Source organism: Trichomonas vaginalis, chromosome III (assembly GCF_026262505.1).
Source record: "Trichomonas vaginalis G3 chromosome III, whole genome shotgun sequence".
Classification (NCBI taxonomy): domain Eukaryota; phylum Parabasalia; order Trichomonadida; family Trichomonadidae; genus Trichomonas; species Trichomonas vaginalis.
Genome location: NC_067205.1, coordinates 27,284,695 through 27,305,349, shown reverse-complemented (window position 1 = coordinate 27,305,349; position 20,655 = coordinate 27,284,695). Strand labels below are relative to the sequence as shown.

General features: G+C 33.0%; 11 protein-coding genes and 3 pseudogenes across 14 annotated transcripts, besides 3 other annotated features; 8 read left to right on the top strand and 6 right to left on the bottom strand.

Annotated features, from left to right (window-relative positions):
* Positions 1–259: part of a mobile genetic element that runs on past the window's edge.
* A 2,656-nt stretch (positions 260–2,915) lies between these two features.
* TVAGG3_0773600 (cysteine proteinases family) lies at positions 2,916–4,836 on the top strand (the record flags this gene model as incomplete). Its single annotated transcript, XM_001322398.1, has 1 exon — positions 2,916–4,802. The coding sequence occupies one exon, from the start codon at positions 2,916–2,918 to the stop codon at positions 4,800–4,802; it is 1,887 nt and encodes a 628-aa protein (XP_001322433.1).
* Positions 4,837–5,024: 188 nt separating this feature from the next.
* Positions 5,025–6,540: a mobile genetic element.
* Positions 6,541–6,569: 29 nt separating this feature from the next.
* Positions 6,570–8,040, top strand: TVAGG3_0773580 (uncharacterized protein; the record flags this gene model as incomplete). The annotated part of the gene is made up of 1 exon (XM_001322397.1): positions 7,469–8,011. One exon carries the CDS (start codon positions 7,469–7,471, stop codon positions 8,009–8,011), a length of 543 nt encoding a protein of 180 aa, XP_001322432.1.
* A 44-nt stretch (positions 8,041–8,084) lies between these two features.
* TVAGG3_0773570 lies at positions 8,085–9,038 on the bottom strand (the record flags this gene model as incomplete). Its single annotated transcript, XM_001322396.1, has 1 exon — positions 8,085–9,038. The coding sequence occupies one exon, from the start codon at positions 9,036–9,038 to the stop codon at positions 8,085–8,087; it is 954 nt and encodes a 317-aa protein (XP_001322431.1).
* A 400-nt stretch (positions 9,039–9,438) lies between these two features.
* Positions 9,439–10,407, bottom strand: TVAGG3_0773560 (uncharacterized protein; the record flags this gene model as incomplete). The annotated part of the gene is made up of 1 exon (XM_001322395.1): positions 9,439–10,407. The coding sequence occupies one exon, from the start codon at positions 10,405–10,407 to the stop codon at positions 9,439–9,441; it is 969 nt and encodes a 322-aa protein (XP_001322430.1).
* Positions 10,408–10,625: 218 nt separating this feature from the next.
* Positions 10,626–11,186, bottom strand: TVAGG3_0773550 (uncharacterized protein; the record flags this gene model as incomplete). The annotated part of the gene is made up of 1 exon (XM_001322394.1): positions 10,626–11,186. One exon carries the CDS (start codon positions 11,184–11,186, stop codon positions 10,626–10,628), a length of 561 nt encoding a protein of 186 aa, XP_001322429.1.
* Positions 11,187–11,958: 772 nt separating this feature from the next.
* Positions 11,959–20,655: a mobile genetic element.
* Positions 12,203–12,637, top strand: TVAGG3_0773540 (uncharacterized protein; the record flags this gene model as incomplete). Its single annotated transcript, XM_001322393.1, has 1 exon — positions 12,203–12,637. The coding sequence occupies one exon, from the start codon at positions 12,203–12,205 to the stop codon at positions 12,635–12,637; it is 435 nt and encodes a 144-aa protein (XP_001322428.1).
* On the bottom strand, positions 12,783–13,310 carry TVAGG3_0773530 (protein of unknown function, DUF4107 family; the record flags this gene model as incomplete). The annotated part of the gene is made up of 1 exon (XM_001322392.2): positions 12,783–13,310. The coding sequence occupies one exon, from the start codon at positions 13,308–13,310 to the stop codon at positions 12,783–12,785; it is 528 nt and encodes a 175-aa protein (XP_001322427.2).
* TVAGG3_0773520 (uncharacterized protein) lies at positions 13,536–14,468 on the bottom strand (the record flags this gene model as incomplete). The annotated part of the gene is made up of 1 exon (XM_051246052.1): positions 13,536–14,468. The coding sequence occupies one exon, from the start codon at positions 14,466–14,468 to the stop codon at positions 13,536–13,538; it is 933 nt and encodes a 310-aa protein (XP_051092639.1).
* TVAGG3_0773510 (protein of unknown function, DUF4106 family) lies at positions 14,566–15,321 on the top strand (the record flags this gene model as incomplete). The annotated part of the gene is made up of 1 exon (XM_051246051.1): positions 14,566–15,321. One exon carries the CDS (start codon positions 14,566–14,568, stop codon positions 15,319–15,321), a length of 756 nt encoding a protein of 251 aa, XP_051092638.1.
* TVAGG3_0773500 (uncharacterized protein) lies at positions 15,318–15,719 on the bottom strand (the record flags this gene model as incomplete). The annotated part of the gene is made up of 1 exon (XM_051246050.1): positions 15,318–15,719. One exon carries the CDS (start codon positions 15,717–15,719, stop codon positions 15,318–15,320), a length of 402 nt encoding a protein of 133 aa, XP_051092637.1.
* On the top strand, positions 15,865–16,359 carry TVAGG3_0773490 (uncharacterized protein; the record flags this gene model as incomplete). Its single annotated transcript, XM_051246049.1, has 1 exon — positions 15,865–16,359. A coding segment is annotated over one exon (495 nt), but the record flags the coding sequence as incomplete, so codon positions are not given.
* On the top strand, positions 17,394–18,259 carry TVAGG3_0773480 (annotated as a pseudogene). The gene has a single exon. A coding segment is annotated over exon 1 (866 nt).
* TVAGG3_0773470 lies at positions 18,337–19,506 on the top strand (annotated as a pseudogene). Its single transcript has one exon. A coding segment is annotated over exon 1 (1,170 nt).
* TVAGG3_0773460 lies at positions 19,509–20,655 on the top strand (annotated as a pseudogene). Its single transcript has one exon. A coding segment is annotated over exon 1 (1,147 nt).

The window sequence follows — 20,655 nt, the reverse complement described above, 5'->3', positions numbered from 1 at the left end:
TATATTTCCATCAGCCATGTTCATTTCATACTGGTCCAAAATATCTGCATGTTTCATATCTTTCAATGGCATTAAAGCCGCGCTGAAAATACCAGCTAAATCTGGTTCACCATTCACTTCCATTGCGTCTACAACTTCTTGGAATTGTGGTTGTAAGTTTATTGAACCACCTATCCGGGTTAGCTTTATGACCCCATCTCATTGTAGTTCCATAGTCTGCAGAAACAAAAGTAGGTTTGTTTCCATATTGGTTAGGTTCTGAATGAACTTTAAACAATGTTTCATTTCTATATGTTTTGTTGAAATTTAACCTTTTATTTTCACCGAGTTCAGCCAAAGATTGAACGTTATATGGTCGTAAGTAAAAAGGGTTATTGTATTTGCGTACATTTTCTTTCAGTACTTCCATTCTATGCTGAATATTTTCATCTGGTGTTGGAGTCTTTTGTATGTCGGCAAACATTTTTCGATATTCTTCTACCATGTCAGCCGAATTTTTCTTAGACTCTTGGAAAGATTCCATATTCACCTCATACTCTTGTTGAGGGTCAAGATTTTTCGGCTGTTCCAAATCTTCATCTAGTTCTGTGAAGTTAGTTTCCAAAGGAGGGACTTGTTCGTTTCCTTCAGGCTCTTCTAGCTGTTGTTGCTGAACTATTTCTTCCATGTCTGGTTGTATCTGAACTTCTTCCTGTGGAGTTTCTTGTACCTCATCTGCTGGCATTTCATATATTCCGAGACCGTTTTTAACAAGTTCCCTATCTAAGTCATCCGGACTCATAAACCTTTCTTCTTTCGTTCCGTCTCTATTTTTTACGCGTTTCATGAAGAGAGTTGAATTGTCATTTAGCTCTGACACCAAATATCTCGGAGTAAATTCGTTCATGTCATTTGGATGATATGCTATTAAATCATATCCCTTAGCGAGCTTGTATTTTCCAGGTTTGAAATTATATCCCATTTGGTGCTGAGCCATAAAGCTAAATAGGTTCGGGTCAGTATTTCCTTCCTTGAACTTTCTAATAGCTTCTTTATATCTGTCACTAAAGTCAAGAGTATCTGGGTAACCATAGTCTTCTTTAAGCATTTTTAAGAAATCTTGGTTTCCTTGTTCTCTACTTCTTTTATGTCCTTGCTCTGTTTGTGGTTGTTGTTGTGCAGGGTTTTGAACTGTTGGTTGCTGTGCTGGTTGTGGAGGTGGTTGTTGTGCTGGTTGTTGTTGTGCTGGTTGTGGAGGTGGTTGTTGTGCTGGATTTTGAACTGTTGGTTGTTGTGTTGGTTTTGGTGCATGCCTGTGTCTGTGTCCATGTGACGATGTAAATGTTTTAGGTAGTCCTGGTGCAGGTGCTTCTCTTGGAGGGTTTGGTGGTATATAAGTTCCACCAGCTGGCACATATGTTCCATCTGCAGCATAATGTCCTACCTGACTTTTCGTTTTTAAGAAAGCATTTACTAGGTCTGTTTTGGTCTGTTGTAACTCTTTTTCTTGACTTTCCACAACAGTTGCTCTAACGGCGTCATAGGCACTTTGAACTGCCTGTCTCGTTGCTGCATCTGTTATTTTCGTCATATTTTGTGCTACTTCTTTTAACTCTTTGTCGAAACCTTCAGACTTCAGTTTCTTTCCAGATGAGAAGTCGTTCACTTGTTTCACCTTACTATGAAGAGCTTCGAAGGCGTTCTTAAAGTCAGCATTCATTAAAGCTTCATTTGAACTGTCTTCATCCGCTTGTATTTTTGTCCTTATTGACCCTATAAGTTGGGCTGCTTTAGCGTTGGCTTGGGCATCTAACCAGTCATTGTTAGCTTTTATATATTCTGCGCTTTTCATTGCCTTTTGCATGGCTGCGTCGTTATTTTTACTTTCTTGTGCTAAGTTTTCATACTGTACGGTTTGGTTTTGCAACTGTAAAAGTTTTTCTGCCTTTACATTTGCTTCAACTTCTTTTTTATACTCATCGCTATCCATATATGTCTTCAGGGCTTTTTGTTTTATCTCTTCATCTTTCAGTACTTTATATTGAGTAGTATGGTTTTTCAAATTTATGACATCTTGTTCCATTTTTGCTACTTCTGCTGCTTTTTCTGACACTTTTTTCGCATATTCCTCTGTACTTAGTTCTTTCAGTTGTTCTTCTTTCTTCTTTTTCTCTACGTTTAACTCATTTAGTTTCTTTGTGTGTCTGTCATATTCTAGTTTCTTTTCGTTTTCACTTATTTGTTTCTGTATGTCTATGTTTGACTTTTTGACATCTGTTATTTGATTTTTGAGTGAACTCAAATTCATTTGACTTTGAGGGTTATAAGCTGTTCCGTCTGCAGCTCCACCATAGCCTGCCATTTTCGCTAAAAGTGCCGCTCTTAAACCTCCACTCTGTGCACCAATAACTCGGTTTAAAAGCATAGGATTGCTTGACATTTGTTGCAACATAGTGGGGTCATTCATTATTTGTTGTTGCAACTGTTGTTGTGGTGTCAGTTTTACTATTGGATGTTTCAATGCTCCCTTCCTCTTACGTATATTCTTACGTAGCTTACGTGGCATTTTAAGTGAAGTTAAAAAGCGGTTTTTGACAGATGTTTATATGACACTTTTGTTCAGCACAAAAAACTACTCGGTCAAAGTGTTGTCAGTTTTGTAAAATAACCGTCCTATCTCATTCTATAAGGGAGAAAAGGCTTCTCAAAGTATACTTCCTTGGAACGCCTGTAACTTTTCCTGTAGCGACGATAGACCCTTACTTGTCCGGACAAAGTTATACTAAACATCTTCAGGGCTAGAAGGGGCGCAGCCCCTGGAAGCCCCACTACCTTTTTTTTTTTTTTTTTTTTGAATCATGACATGATCTGATTATTGCATTAATTATCACTTTATATTTAAGATGTTTTTAAATTATTGGAAAATTTCAAATTGAATGACTATTGCGTATGCGTATGTTGGCGGAATTAAAAATCTTGCAAACACATGCTATATGGGTAGCTCACTTCAAATTTTATACAGGTATAAACCATTCGTTGACTTTCTTGAAAAAAATCAAGCCATTCCCGAAATAAAAGTTTTATATGAATTTTCAGAATCAATTCGAACTCAATACATAACAAATCCATCTCCAATTATTGATGTTATGAAGATCAATTATACAGAACAGCATGATCTTACTGAATTTTTTGCAAAATTTGTCGATTTTATTAGTAAATGCTACAAACAACCAGAGCCAAATGATTTTACGTTGTTGTTTACAAACAGCCTATTCATATCTCAAGAAGTTCCTTTAGATACTTTTATATTTCTGACATTACCCGTTATTGAAGATTTAGACCTTCAACAACTCATACACATACAATTAGAATCAAGAAAATCCAAATTTCATACAAAATCAACGGATTTATTCTTAGTTCAATTAAATCGAATGACTTACGATAAAAATACACGTTCTTTTCAAAAGAATTGCAGTTTCGTTATGATCCCTAGCGAGCTAGACCTTACAGCCTTTGGTGGAGAAAAATACCAACTCTACGCCGTGAGTACTCATATTGGAACTGGTTTTAAAGGCCATTACATCACTTATGTGCATGATGCTGCTGGATGGATTGAAATAAACGATGATTTGATTACAGAACAAACAGAAGGAGATGCTTTCAGTAAGTTTAATGATGGAAACAGAAATGCTTACGTAATTGCTTATGTAACTAACAGAAACAATATTATAACTCTTAGAGATAAAGTTGAAATGCATTTATCCCAGGTTGTTCCTATTGAAATCACTTCATATTCTCAAAATACTTATAATCTTTACATTAAAATCTTCGATTCATCGACAATGAGCATCAAAGAAGAGCAGAAGTTCATGCAAACTAAAGAATCCGCTATAGAAATCATCAATTCCTACAGCGAAAATTATGATGTTCAATTTAGTATCGACAACAAGCATCTTTCAGAAGATATACCTCATGAATTCCTTTATAACTTCTCAACATTGTATTTATATTGCCAATCCAAGCAAAGGATTTACATGAGTGATGTATTTTTCACTCAACCTTGCGAATACGAGTTTACAATTTACCAGACACCTGTAAAATTCCAAGGAAAGTTCCATCCTAACCAAAAAACTAATGATATGCTTAAATTTGCCGAAAACGTGTTATTTACCTATTTAAACTTAAGAAAACAATCAATTACTTTGCTGATAGTAGATGCGTTGTATGGAAAGACTTTGTTCTATAATGTTCCTGATAACATTCCAATTAAAAATTTCAGACATTTAGTCAAATCAAATAGCATCACAATTGCCTTTTCCGAACTTTTGTGTCCTAAAATTGAGCCATTTAGAATCAAATATTTGAAGAAACATCGGATTTTGACATATTTAGAAGAGATTCATTTTGATTTCAAAGAGATAAAGGGTCTCACGGGTTCTGATATCATCACCAATAAATTTGGACTAAGGAATTTAGAGTCTACGAACATTTATTACCTATCAAAGAAATATACTTTGATTCAATGCACCGATAAGACTGCTGAAGAGTTGTACATGCTCTATGTATCACATCCATTGTATTTATCATCAAATATTCCTGAAAATGTCTTTGAATGTTTCGAATTTGACGGAAGATACGTTCAGTTGCTTGAAATAAACCGAGATGATACTCTTGGAACTATCGTTAATCGGTTGAATACGGAATTAAAAATGACTTTTGCCTTATTCTTCTCGATCAACCGTGTTGACTTAATTGACGATCCCAATTTCTCTGATTTCTTTAGTCACCCGAATGGATGCTTTATTTATTCCATTCAATGTTAGTTTATGTAATAATTTTGTTTATTTTATTAAAATGTTTTATTTGTATGTTCGTATTATGAAATATTATTCATTTAAATGCGTTTTATCACGTGGGTTAGTTAAATACCCTTGAAATATAATGAAAAATTTCACTTGATGGAGAATAAGGGAAGATTATTCATGAATTTATAATTTTATGCTAAGGGCTAGTGATATCTTGAGTAATTATAGTTGATATATTAAGGCTCCGGTCCCACCCTCTCAATTTTAAAAGTTTTAATATCTCCACCAATATGAGTTTTTGATACTTTTACTTTAGTACATAATATCATTATGTAATACACTATAGTATAGTATATTTAAACTGAGTATTACTATTATAGTTCATCTTATCTGAGAATTCGGTATTTTGACAAATTTCAACTTTGACCGGTAAAACTATTTATAATCAAAAAAGCCCACGACATTTTATAGCATATTAGTGATACATTATATTGTTATTAGTAAACTTGATTTACAATCTCTTCTAGATGAGTAATTTGTTTTTTTGAAAAAATCTGACAAATCACTTTTTGACAGAATCTAGATATTTTTGATTTGTGAAAGTTTTAATAATATGATAAGGTTTATATATGCTATCATAAAATAATAAAATCATATAATGTTACATTATCGCTATATATGTCGAATATTAAAAAATTGTATATTAACATTTTTTGTCATATCTTGATAATAAAGAAAAAACTCTCAGTTCCCCTTCGACAAATTGTTAGAATGCAACTAAAGTTTATTTTGATATAGTGAGTTTGCTTCTAAAAAATATATGAAAGAAGAATTAGATTTGCAAGACCCCTATAAAAAACGATTTTTGCGTCGAGAATAACTTCATGCACGATTAATTGATATGATAATAAAAATCATATATGATAATTACTTAATATAGGCAACAATATTGTATTAATCACTTTTTGTCAAAACGGTTTTTCGATAATTGAGTATTCAATTTTCCAAAAATCCATTCAATAATTTGATTTATAATTCAACGTATAAGAAAAAACTCTCAGTTCCCCTTCGACAATTTGTAAAGAAAATTATATAGTTTCTGTCGACACTATTTGTATATTCTACCTTCTTCAGTATTTCGAAGAATTAGGTTTGCAAATTTGATATTTTTGATGTATTTTTTCAAATTGAGAGTATTTTTGACGATAGAAGTAGGTGTTTTTTGAATTACAATTTTATATTGATGTGCATGATAAAAATTTGAATTTATATTATGGTGACATAGTATAAGTCATAATGTATTAATATACAAAAGATATTATCAAAAAATTCCTTTCCAATATGTATAAACAAATCGATTTTTTAAATTAAATTTAAACCTTAAACTCAATATATTAAAAAGTGACATTATTTTAATTAGAAGTACAAAAATCCATAGTCATAGAATTATCAAATGATTGAAAATTGTTATAATTGGGCACATTATACTCATTTATGAATTTACTATACTATATACTTTGCAAATTTAAAAATCCAATTTTTCAATTTTTAAAATATCATTATTTATCATATATCAAATAGTAAAGTTAGTATATATCATGTTTAAAACGATAATATAGTCAAATTCGAAAATTTTAAAAATAGATAATATTTAATTTTTACAAAATATTGGTATATGTGCAATCTATTGGTATATTTTTACTCCTTATTAGACACTCGTCCTAACTATATGCAGTAATCATGCAGGACCGGAGCCTTAAAAAAGTGGCATTTTCATTTTGATAACTTCTTTTTACAAGCCATCTCTAGATAACTTTTCATTCAAAGATGAAGATATTCAAGAAGTGACTCAAAAGGAGGATACTACGCGTGAAGATTCATTAAAAAGTCATATTCAATCCCTTTATTCTTTCTATGCTGAAAACAATCAAGAACTTTTTAAAATCGAGGCGGATAGTATTTTAGTATTTACATCTCAATACTCTCGAAAAAACTATATTGAAATTTTAAATTCTCTCAATTTTCCTGATTTTCTCATTGATTCATTCAAGAGTGCAGTAAGATCATTAATTTATCTCAATAATCCACCAATTTACGTTACATTAGTCAGTTTGATTGTGTTTGGATTGACAATTTTAGCAAATTTCGGAACCACCTTTTTAAACAGCAATATTTTAGAATACATCGATACTATTATACGTACACCATTCTTTGAAAGCAAATCCATTAACTTTAACTTAATTGCAAGATTATTAGAGACTTCTCCTGCTTCTAAGTTTAGTATTAATATGTATTTGCCATTTGACATCATCTGGACTAATATAAATGAAATTGTAAATCAAAATAATTTCGAAGATTGTTATCATATATTTTATTTCGTCCAAGCATATACAGACTCTTACCATTTGTCACTAGATGAAAGTTTCAAACTTCTCACGTTGATTTTCAAAATTTTAGAATTAAAATCTGATAATGACTTAGAACTTCAAAATAAGTTAATAGATGTATCATGGTTCTCACAGCATAAGCTACTATCAGTAATTAGCTCCATTTTGAACAACGTTGAGCTTCCAATAACGAATGATTTGAAAGAATTTATTATCGCAAACAATATTGGATTTTTAGCTTTGTTTGAGTATGAAAAAGACAATGAAGAAAGTTTAGCTATAGATGTGACCAAAATTATGATAAAATTAGAAGAATTGCAAATTAATGAGGTCAGAGACATGTTTTTCGATAAATGCATGATGCTAATATCAAAGAACCAGAATTCATCTGATTTGATGCTCAATGCAGTTGAATTTATTCATTTTTATCTGATTAATTCGGAAAATTTCGAACCTCAAAAAGTTGTTTCAATTTCAATGCTATTAGCAGATTGTTTCCATGATTCAACAATAGAAGTTAAAGAATCAATAGCAAATCTCCTTTATTTTGTCGTTACAAATATTTCGAATTCTTTTTTCTCAGAATTCAATAATCCGATGTTTTTCGCCTTTATAATTGATATAGGAAGCCTTCATAATAACGATTTGCTCGAAAAATCATTTATTATGATTGATACAATTTTTCATTTCCTTTCTTCAACAGGAATCGATGTTTCTGGACTGTTCGAATCATATGACTTGGATGATGATTTCGAAAACCTTATGGAATTAGGAATAGAATCAAAATCTCAAGTAATTCAAGAAATTATTTCGAAATTTGTTTTTAATAATGAAGAATAACTTATGTTTTTTGTGTTTGAATAAAGTATTATATTTCTATCTACATAAACATACATATTTATTAACAAAAAATTCATCTCATTTGAGAAAAGAGATTTTGAATGGTGAAGTCCTTATTAAAAGTGTCAATTGTTTGACGGGTATTAAGAGTAAGTGGTTGCTCTTGGTTTTTAAGCCAAAATTCATCATCTACAAAGACTTTTTCTGTATCATCCCAATTTGCTTTTCCAATTCGATCAAAATCATATCTTCCGTCTTCTGGGTCTTCATCTTCCGAGTAAAAGTACTCGTAACTGTCATCACTTTGGATTTCGTGATGTAAATATTCGATTTCTGATGGTTTCTCGGGAGGAGCAGGGATTTCTGAGACAGGAATGTCTGCTTTTGTTTGTAGTGGCCTTTGGCTATTGAAATTGAATGTACTTTCTTCAATTGTCGAAATTTTTGGAAGAATTATTGGAGATCTCACAGATTTTGGACCATCTATTGGTAGTTTCTGGTCTATTTCTGGTCTTCTGAGTACACTCTTCATTACTGGCATCGGAAATTTCGCTAATTCATAGAATTTCTGAACAATTCCAGAAAATCTTGTTTTTTTAACGGCTTTGTTCTTGGAAGAAAGCTTTAGCAGGTCCTGTTTTGGCATATCAATTACTAATTTTGTATGCCTTTGTATCATTTGGTCCAAAAATGTCTCATAAGCTGGAATTGTCTGAATATTGTTTCCGTCAATGAAAAATTCAGTAACGTTTGGATTGGAAACAATAAGATGCGATAACATAACGAATAATTCATCTCCGATCGCATTTTTTGAAACATCCAAAATATTTATATCAAAATGTTCCAAAACATCAAAGATAAGTTGAATAGAGTGCTTCATTTTCTTTGATTCTGATCCGGAGACAACAAGTTTCTTCAAATTATAGCAGTTTGGAAGGAATTGGATGAAATCATTTAAATTTTCATCATTTTCATCGAAACAACCGCTAAATGACAAAGTTTCAAGCGATTTCGCAGTGGACAACATCTTGAAAAGACTCTCATTTATCGGATTCGCGTCCTAATAGAACTCAACAAGATTTTTGAACTCAATTCTTGACATTTTCTTGAAAATTGACTTCCAACTGTTATTCTCAACTTCTGCTCTTGATAAATGTAATGAACATGGATGATTTGATCTTCTCTTTTTACATAATAATTTGATAATCATTATTAAGTTGGATTTTGCCCATGTAACCCTTCTTAACTGTAATACTTCAAGATACTTTGGTAATCTAAGCTCTTTAGTAAGTTCTTTTGTACAATAATTTCCATTTGCAATTAATTCTTGCAAATGATGGTGTTGGTTCTCAGCAAGAGCGAATAAAGTGTTGGATACATCAATACTATTGTTTGAAATATCTAAATGCTTCAAGTTAGGAAGATATTTAATAATTATTCAAAGAACTGAGTTTTATGGATTGATCTGCAAAATGTGGAGCTAATTTTTCGAACTGTGGAGCTTCAATCGATGATAAAATTGAAATTGAATCAATATTCTTAATTTTAATTAGATTTATGATGGAAATAAGTGAATCTTCAGTAAAACTTGTGTCTTGGAAAGTGAAACTATTGATTTTGGATTTAGAATTATTGGAAATTGCTTCAACAACTTCAATAAAATCTTCAGAAATGATTTCTTTGCATATTACGCCATCAACTGTGTCATTACTTTGGAAATGTGGGACTAAAGAGGTCCATGGTTTCGGTTTTCCCGTTTTTGGAATAATAATTTTTTGAATTGAAGGTTCTATTTCAGCTGTTTTAAGATAAATATACATTTGATTCTGGATACCAGGAAAGAGGCTTAAATCTAGTTCTATTTGCTTATGTTTCTCTTCCGATTTCCGAACTAAAACAGAGCCTTCTTTTAGTGCAGTTAAAGCATTGGCAGCAATCTCTATATTATTTTTACGAGCAAGGTAAATATATCTTGATAGCATTGGTGAAGAGTTTGGGGTAATTCCTGTTGGTTGTTTAACATTTATTTCAACTTGAGGCATTTCAGATGGTATGAAGATCGATTTCAAATGCAACAATATTGAATAAAACATTTGTACTGCATCCTTATGAAGAATTTTTAATTCTTTTTCAATATAGGTTAAAATAATCGTAGACGAGTCCGGTAAATTGATAGATTTGATTTTATCCCATGTAAATGATAACCTAACCTGCAGTTGCTTTGAAAATGTCTTAGAAGTAAAAAAATATAAAGAATATTCGGAAGCTAAAACGATTTCTTCTTTATCATTTACTGTAGCCTTTCGAATAAATAAAATATGTTCGTACTTCTGATCTAATAAACCTTGGGGAATCGATTCTTGCAACGATTGATCATTTTTTAACGCAGGAATCATAATAAACTTGACACGATTGGAAATTCTAAATGAGAATATAATAAGGAATTAAAATATGAATAAATAATAATGAACGAGCCTGACTCGATAAAAATTACGAATTGATAAGGTTTCTGCAACAAACGCTAGATTATTCTCGTATATTATGGGGTCTTAGAAAATAACTAATTAATAAAGCTCTATTATTTACAAACATGATCAATAACAAACAAACAAAATTAAATACGCTTAGAAACATCAAAATCATTCTCTTCTAGTGGAGAAAGTAGCGGACCAGAGGTTCTGGCCTTCTTAAGATTGTTTGAGGATTGACCCCAAAATGCTGGCAATGGAATGCTAGAAGGAGCACTTGGCTTCGAATAAGTATTCGAAGAATTGTTAACAGGCGCTAAAACCGGGTATTCTTTGCTCAAAGATAATTGAGAAAGTTTTCGAAAAGCTGTGGGCTTCGTTTCAAGACGTGAGAGTTGGATATCCCTCATCTTTGCTGATTCAAGTTTCATTTTGTCATCAAATGCAATCTGGATCTTGTCTGAGTACGACTCATAATTATGATACGACCAATCGGTGTTATTAGAAGAAGCATCTGTAGCAATGATGTTTTGTCCTTCTGAAATGCAGTAATTTTCAAAGGTTAAGTGAGGGACCAACGTGATACCTTGGTACAAGTAAATCTTCTGGGAATGTGGGAATAGCTTGTTTAATGATGATATTGGTAAGTGTGGGTTGATTCTTACTTGTTTAATACAAACTGTGGGAACGCATACGTAGAGAATCATTCGAAAAATTAAAGCCTGTATTGAAATCTAATATTGTGAGAGAAGTCTCAAATCGAAATAACGTCGCATCTCAAAAGTCATTTCAATCTTCCTAACGTTGTTGGGCAGATTTTTAAGATCTTAATATTCATACGATATATAGTAAAAATACCAGATTTGGGATTTCTGGAGACGTCTCCAGAAATTTTTGGTGTAAATTCCAACACCGTTGCTCGGGGCCTAAACACTTTTATCTCACACACATCTGATAATGATCTTAGTATAATGCAATATTCCTTAGGATATGAGATTGAAACATTGGAAGAAACGATAATAAAAACTCACTTCACTTCTCTTATCAAGAGTTTTCATAAATTTTTATCTATTATCATTATAAATATAAATTTATATAAATTGTAGATTTTTTCACTTATCCGATCAAAACTTGACAAGAGCTTAAATCGGCCAAAATTTATAAAAATAAGATTGAAATTGAATATATATTACATGTTCTAACTCCCAAATCAAATTGAATTGCTCACAATTTTGTCAATTTTTAAAGGGGCTTTGGTAAAGATATTTTGGATTTCATTCGCACTCAAAAAAATATATATATATCAAAAAGAACTAATAGATAAGCTTTATAACTAAATCTTAGAATGAACTATTGGTAAACTTAACCCAAAACAAACCAATAATTTATAATTTTTCTTCTGAAGGCATATCGCTCAGTTGTGGTGAGGCAATAAGCTCCTGTGTGATAGCTCCTGTATCATTCTTTGGTTGTTTCGTTAGTTAGTATCTCTAAGTGGTGTACTGTGGCACTGCGCGCCTCCGTACACCACTTAGCGGTTTTGATACTTTACGAAACCGGTAACGTATATTTTACAACACAACCATAACACCAACTTAACCTTAAATATTTACAAAACCATCCGACACATAAACGACTTCACTAACGAATTCACTACCGTCCTCACTAAATAAAAATAACCTTATTTTTATTTTTTTTTAATTTTTTATTTCATTACAAAGACATGTCTGACTACATTTACTATGACTCTTTCCCAGAACGTTTCCGTGAACTATTCAAAACTCAAGTAAAACTGAGAAACATGCATTTTAACAAAGACAGACCCATTGACGATGAAAGAAACCCTGAATATATTATAATACCTTATGATGCTAAATTTATTGCATACATTCCTTATGGACGTAGAGGAACGAAAACTATTTCAACAAAGACGAAAAATTATTTCTGGAGCGATGAAGAAAATTGCCTTATCTACATAAATGCATACTTAAATAAAGCTACATATTGTACAAAAGAAGGTTGGACTGGATTTGAGCTCTACATATACGACGACGATGGAAACAGACGTTGTGTATACCCATACGATAATATGTACCATTGTTTTCATCAAGCATTAAACGAATACATAGTCAGTAAGGGTCTCATTCCTGTTGAGTAGATATGCTTTATTTTTGTTCCCACATTTATTTAAAAATAAATGATATCACCACCCTCACACGTATGAAAACATAGCACAAAAATAAATTTAGGTGAAGTGGTGAAATCTTACCTCTTTTTTCACCCGGTTTTTCACCCTGTTGAATTCATTGCTTTATAACTCTCTTCCTTGGTTTCTTTTTAGTTGCTTTCTTCACGTCTGTCTCCAACTTGACTGTCTTTCTTCTTCGTCGATAATGATACCAATTACTTCCACCAGTCAATGGGTCAAATGGTCTTTCGTAAGGGTTTCCATACATTCCATAAGGTCCGTATGGATAAACTGCTGGTGGAGAAGAAACATTTTCTTTAGTTCCATCGACTCTATTTAAATGCATTGTTTCACCTTTCATCTGGTCATTAAAGTCTGTTGCGTGTTTTGCAAACTCATCGTCCTTTCCTAAAGCATTTTCTGACTCAGTCGCAACCAAATTGGATGCTTTATTTATGAGCCCTATTTTATTTAATCTTAACTTCTTTGCAACCCAGCCTCCAATCTTCCCTTTATTTGCATCTAATGTCTTCGAAACCCTTCCTCCACTCATTTTATTTACTGCGTCATAAGCTCCAAGTGCTTTTGCTCCAAATGCTAATGCTTTTGTTCCCATTGCGCCTAAAGCTGCCCAAGCTACCATTTACACCATATTAAAATCATCTCTCTTCAATATTATCTCATAAAAGTTCTCGTTACTGGAGAAAGTCAATGAAACATAAGCGTTCTCACGGGCTTCGCCCTCACCGCTTTGCGGTCTATCTAACTTATTTCTTATATCATCTATACGCTTCAAAATGTCTGAACAATTGCTAACATCTTCTACAACAGTTATTTCATCATGAATGACCTTCAAGAACAAGCTCATTTAATATGCTATTAAAATCATCTCAATAATGAGTCCATCCTTTCCGTCTTTAGGTAGCACAACATCTTTCATTGAAGAAGGTTCGACAAGTCTTATGTTAAACTTACTGACAAAGTTTGTTATACTATAATGCTTCGGCGGCGAATACATGTAGTTTGAAAGACATAATATAGATTCTTCAGCAAATTCACTTATACTGGATTTTATAACAATGTTCTCACGAGACCAAATACCACCAATTGACAATCTTGTAAGCAATCCTGCTGAACCTTCTACTGTAAACGTCGATGGTAACATTCCACGAAGGTCATCTATTGACATCGTTGAGTCACTGTATTTAAATATTTTCTTAAAGCAATCGTCATTATCTAACCATGCAATAGCTTTGAAGTTTTCATTCGAATATACATCTGCTTCATTAAATGTAAAACCTGACTTCTTTGCAGAGATGACTTTAAAATCTATTGAGTTTGTTTCAAAATTATATGCTATGGTAACTTCTGAAGGTAATGGATGTCCTTCCGCAGTCAGTTGTTCTCTCACTACCGTTTGAAGCTTTGTATTAAAAACTTTCATGTCATCTCCTGTATCTAAGTTCACATACACAGCAACAGGAAAACTATCTTGCTTCTTTGTTTCATCATTATACCTCAAAACATTAAAGTTCTTCAATAATATTGTTCTTCCTGCTGGAATACTTCGAACCTGTCTGATTTCAATAGCTTTCTCACCTCCTACATACTCTACCCAGTGTCTTGGATATTCATAAGTATACTGACTTTCTTGAATTTTGGTTGGTTTCATCATAACATGTTCATAGTATATCTTTATACTCTTGTCAGTTAGACTCGGTGCTATGTTCTGAATATTTCTGACTTGCATTTTTAATGGAGATAAAATGAAGCATTTAATACATGACGTAGATGAAGACATGAATGAAACAGTGAAAAGCTTCAACAGTTCTCTCATTCTTCCTTTCAGTAAGGACTATGAGTTCTGTTCAAATGGTGTTTATTTCTATTGTGGAAAGATGGGTTCAGGTAAGACATTTAATTTAATTCGTCATATACTCATAACAGAGCGTTTAGGAAACGACTCTTACTATGACCAAATCATTATATCAGCAACTTCAGACTCTATGGACTCAACAGCGAAAACATTTATGTCAAAAGTTCAAGCCTCTGTCGTTAAAGTTCCAGACAGTGAACTCATTGAATTTCTTCAACGTTACATTCGACGTAAGAGGAAATATTATGCCATCGTTGAATTTATACAGTCAGGAATGCAAAAGACTTCTGAGGAGATGGAAAGAATTATTGACAAACACCACTTACGTCAATACTCAGGAGTTTACGATATGAAACGACTTACAAACTACATTCTGTCAAAACTTTCAAAATACCCCTTCAAAAAATATCCATCAAACACTTTATTAGTTTGTGATGATTTCGCCGGAAAAGGTTTAGTGTCAAAACCAGACTCACCATTAGCTAACATCATTACTAAAGTCAGACATTACCACTTAACTGTAGCAATACTTATGCAAACATGGAGGTTTTTAGCTTTAAACATAAAACGTCTCATAACTGACTTCGTTATCTTTCAAGGTTTCTCACGTTATGATATTGAACTCATTTGGAAACAGTCAGGTATAACATTACCTTTTGAAGAAATTTGGGAAGCATATAAGTCTCTCATCTCTCCTCGTTCATACCTTGAGATTCATATCATGACTAATACCATTAAAGTCAAAAATATTCCATGGGAACGACCAACATTGTTTTAAAGTTTAACCTTCAATTGACTGATGGTAAACAAATTCCATGCATCTCTGTCGCCATTTCTGTTAATATTTTTGCTGTCATTCATATCATCCACTTCCCCATCCGTTAGCTTTTGAGGATATGCGTTAGAATAGCTGTTCTTAAATGAAGGCTTTTCACCTTTGAGAGCATAAACTCTATAACTTTCTGCATACTTTATGTTTGAACCTCCTGAGCCATCATTGACATAAATTTTTATAGGCTTCCACCCTTTGTTCATGTTCCTGCTTCTTCCCTTAGCTCTTTTGTTCAGTAGTTCTACATCTTTATACACAGCACCTGTCTCAGTGAATTCAACAATATTTTCATTCGTTAGCTTTACATTCAAACCCTTGTCGAGTATATTGTTCATTTCATACATATAAAAGGTTTTTATTCTATATGAAATGAGAAGCAAATCCATCTTAGCTGGTGCCGTTAATGTTCCAATTGAACCAACATCAAATGTTGACTCACGAACGACAAACAATATTGTCATAAAGAACTATAGTTCAGAGTGTTTGAAAGAAAAAGAACCAGAACTTAAGTCGGTGAATTTAAACACAGCTTCAAACGCTAACGCTACATCAGATGTTAAGTTAGAGTATCCACCACTGGACCAAATTCTTTCAAGAGAAGCCAACGACAACCCTTACACAAATGTTCAAACAAATCCTTCAGATAACGTAGACCATTACCTTCTTCAGTTATACCAAACAATTTTACTCAAAGACGATAAGAAGCTTTTGACAAATCTTATAAGTAAGAACCAAATAATTCTAACAAAGGAGGACCTTGAAAATGTTATCTCACGAATAACAGGGAAACAATGTGTCATTGACTATCTCGACCCTGAAATCGAATGCTGTGGTCAAACTCCACTATTCATGAAAATAGGTAACATCCGCATCATTGAAACACCAGGAACTACAGGAGTTGAGTTTAAGTATAAATATTCGAATGAATATACAAAACTTTCAACAGAATATAAACTTTGCTTGAAATATGTTTTAGTAAATTAAAGCAGTCAGGACCTTCGGTCTTGGCGCTTTGCGCCGTCAGTCAAAAAAATTTCAAGTTAGCAATTTGTAATATCTATCCAAAACTTCTTCAACAGTATCGAACTCATCTTCATAATGCAAACCTAATCTTATTGACTTGGTGCAGTTTTCACTAACACAATATTTTTCTGTTCTCTTGACTGACATAACTAACTCATTTGTTTCATCAAACAGCAACAACCAAAGTTCATGACCTAATACATAACATTCATACTTTATATTTTTAGCTCTGAGTTCTCTTGTAAGCTGTTGCATTTAATATTTTCTAAAAAGTCAACTTCAACAGTCATTCGCACTGGTGCCTTCAGTTCTACAGGCTCTCCTTGAAAGTCAACAAGTCTGAATTGCATGTCTTTCAAATTATGAGGACTAATGCGAACCCATTTACCTAAATGAGTTGCTATGACAGGAACGTTTGGAATGAACATTGAATTTACTTCATAACAGAAGGATTTATATTCTACTGAACCTTTACTATTAACTCCTGAAATGCCTGTGACATTAGCTATTTTAGACTCAATGTATAAACAATTACCATAACATACGTATGGAACAGATTTCATCTCAATCGTTTTGTCAACACTTTTCAAAGGAAATGTCATATGGTATGCACCCAAAAGAAGTTGTACTCTATGACTCATTCTTGGTATCTTAAACTCCTTCGCATAACTGAACTTCAATGTTCCCTCAGAAGAGAGTTCGACATCTATGTTGTCAATAGTTTCTTCATTTATGAGAGTATCCATGACTCCAGCAATTTTATCTATTCTATACCCAGCTCTGTTAGGAAATGTTATAACACTTCTTTCCATCTATTTCAATCTCTATGAAATCTGTTTCATCTGTTATGACAAAAGTTGCGATAGTATTGAAGTCAACAACTCTGAAAGCAAGCGCTTCATTCTGAAGACCTAAGTTTGTTTGTAGCTTTACTGTCCCGTATTCGTTTGGGTCTGTACTTTGCAAATAGAACAACATTTTATTCTCATTAAAATATGACTATTGCTGCATATGCGTATGAAACAAATGAAGCAAGAAGAGCACATGAACTAGTAAACGAAAACTCAACTTTAACCATTGAAGGCAATGATTTAGTCATTGACGATGGAAAAACTAAAAAAGTCATTGATTTCGATACTTTTAACACTTATGACCCATTCATTACAATAAGTAAAGTTCCTATCATAAATGATGGAACGGTGCAATATATAAATTCTACAGTAGATGCCTCATTAGTGAAAGTATTAAATGTTCTCATTGAATTGTTAAAGAGCTTTCGATTTGACGACAACATTAAATGCCTAAAGAATTTAGTCATGAATGAGAAACAAATTCTCGGCGTTGCTGGTAGCAGTAATGAGTACACCTTATGACATTAGAATATTATAACGAACATAAAGATGAACTGAAAGGAGAGAAGGGTGACACTGGACCTCAAGGACCACAAGGAATACAAGGAATACAAGGAATACAAGGACCTCAAGGCGAAAACGGTTTGGATGGTGAAGATGGAAAGGATGGAAAAACTGCTAAATCATGGATATGGAACCTTATAAATACTGGTTTAACAGCTGGTTCATATGGAGTTCTTCAATACCAAATCGGAAAGATATGGGCGGTACTTGGTGAAGAAGCTTTAGATGACGTTAAAAATGCTTTGAACTTCATTTCAAATGGTTCGGATACTATTAAAACTTTATCTGGTTGGATGCAAGAAACAAGGAGTCAAATAGATACTGTAAGACGTATAGCAAACAATGCACGTACGGGATTGGATACTTTACGAGAAGCACAAAATACACTAAAGGAAGCAAATGATATTCTTGGCTCAGTATCAGACATGCATGAAGATTGCTTAAAGGTATTGACAAATCTTTAAAAAATCACAGTCAGTCTATTGCTGACTACAAGAAAAGTATAGATTTTTTACATAGTGCTATGGACGTACATGATGGAAGCATAAGGAACTTACTTAATGCTAACAATAACTTACCAGGAACTATTAAAGCATTTATAAAGTCCTTTGTAAAACCTGGTGCTCTAACATTTAGGTCTTTGAGAGCAAGAGCATTGAAGTCAAGAGATGCAGAAACTCCAACAGAACCTACAGAAGGAACTGAAACAACAGAAACTCCAGAAGAACCACCAAAACCAACAGCTAATGAAATATTGTTCGAATATTTTCCAAGGTACTCTGTTCTCATTGCATACATTCAAGAAATACTTAAGAAGCAGACTTGACTTTAGGAGATGATGAAAGTTCTGTATATCTTTCGTTCCAGTTTCAAAATAGCAGAACTTTTGAGACAGATATGCTTAATGTATGACAACATCTCTGATTTCGCAAGATATGATGACGACCATGACCCCGAACACGGTGAAGAAGAAGTTTTACAAACATCCATTAAGACAGGAAAAGTTTTAACACAAAGTCTCATTATTGACACCGAAGATGGTGAAGTGGATGTTCTTCAAGAGCTGAAGAAAAATACTTCTTCGGGAGGTGGTGGTAGGCATGAACTTGAAATAAATGAGATAGAAGAGAAATTTGCCGAAAAAGCAGATAAAAACCATGTTCATTATATAAGTTCAGATGAACAGATTATAACGGACTACCATGGATATTTAACACAGGATGAAAAAGTGAAGACGGAAGATGTTAATGAAAGAAGATATAAATACATTCGTGCTAAAGGTTATGACATAAGCTGTACTGTACAGTATGACACAGGTAAAGCACCAGAAGCATTTGGTTATAACAATGAAATTTATGCCTCTAGTTTCTTTGTTAACGGTGTATTAGTTGAACCAAGATTTACTTTGAGAGTTAAGGCAAAAATAACTTTTGAAGATGCTATTAAAAGTAAAGCTGACAAAGATGAACTTGACGCAACGAACAAAATTTTGAAATCTCATAAACACAATATCTCCGATATAAATTCACTTCAAGCTACATTAAATAGTAAAGCTGACAAGAACCATACACATGAATCCTTCACTACTGTTAGAGCAGACGACATAATATTGAACTATACCTTGGTTCAAGTGCACCTTTAGAGAATCCAAGTACAAGCGTAAAAGATACACTAAACTCCTTAAATAACAAATGTATGAATATCGAAGGTCATGTCAGAAACTTTGAAACACATGAACTACCAGCAATGTTAGATAAGAAAGCAGATAAAGAAACATACACATAACTCCTTCTCAACTGTTGCTATAGAAAGTATTGAAGGAACGGTTGGCGGAACTGGTGGGGATGCATTAGATTATAAACCTCCTAACTTTCCACAAGGTTTAACATCGAATGAAAACATAACAACGAAGAAAGACATTAGCTGTAAAAATGTTTATGTCATGGATGATGAAAATAATGTTAAATTCACTGCTCAAGATTTATATGATAAGAAAGCCGACAAGAACCATACACATAAATCCTTCACTACTGTTAGAGCAGACGACATAATATTGAACTATGATTTGGGTTCAAGTGCACCTTTAGAGAATCCGAGTACAAGCGTAAAAGATACTCTTAACAATTTAGATAACAGTTGCAGGAATATCGAAGATCATGCCAGAAACTTTGAAGCATATGAACTACCAACAATGTTAGATAAGAAAGCCGACAAGAACCATACACATAAATCCTTCACTACTGTTAGAGCAGACGACATAATATTGAACTATGATTTGGGTTCAAGTGCACCTTTAGAGAATCCGAGTACAAGCGTAAAAGATACTCTTAACAATTTAGATAACTATTGCAGGAACATTGATCAATATGCCAGAAACTTTGAAGCATACAAACTACCATCAATGTTAGACAGTAAAGCCGACAAGAACCATGCACATGAAGAATTTCAAACAATCAAGATTAAAGAAATTAAAGCATGCATTGAAGAAGTAACAAAAACAGGAAGAAACGGTACATCTTTAGTTGAACAAAGAATTTATCCTCCTACTTTTCCTAATGGTTTAATAACAAACAATATAAATATTGTAGATGGCGATGGATTTATAAATGTTAAACATGAACTTCAAACAATGAAGACTCAGATTCTTGAAACCATATATCCTATAGGCTCTATTTATACGTCAATGAATTCAACAAATCCGGCAAGTGTTTTAGGTTTTGGTACGTGGCAGCAGATTGTAGACAAATTCTTATACTGTGCTAACTCTTCAAAGCAAACAGGAGGCTCAAAGAAAATTAAAGAAGCAAACTTACCTGCGCACACTCATACAGGAACGACAAAC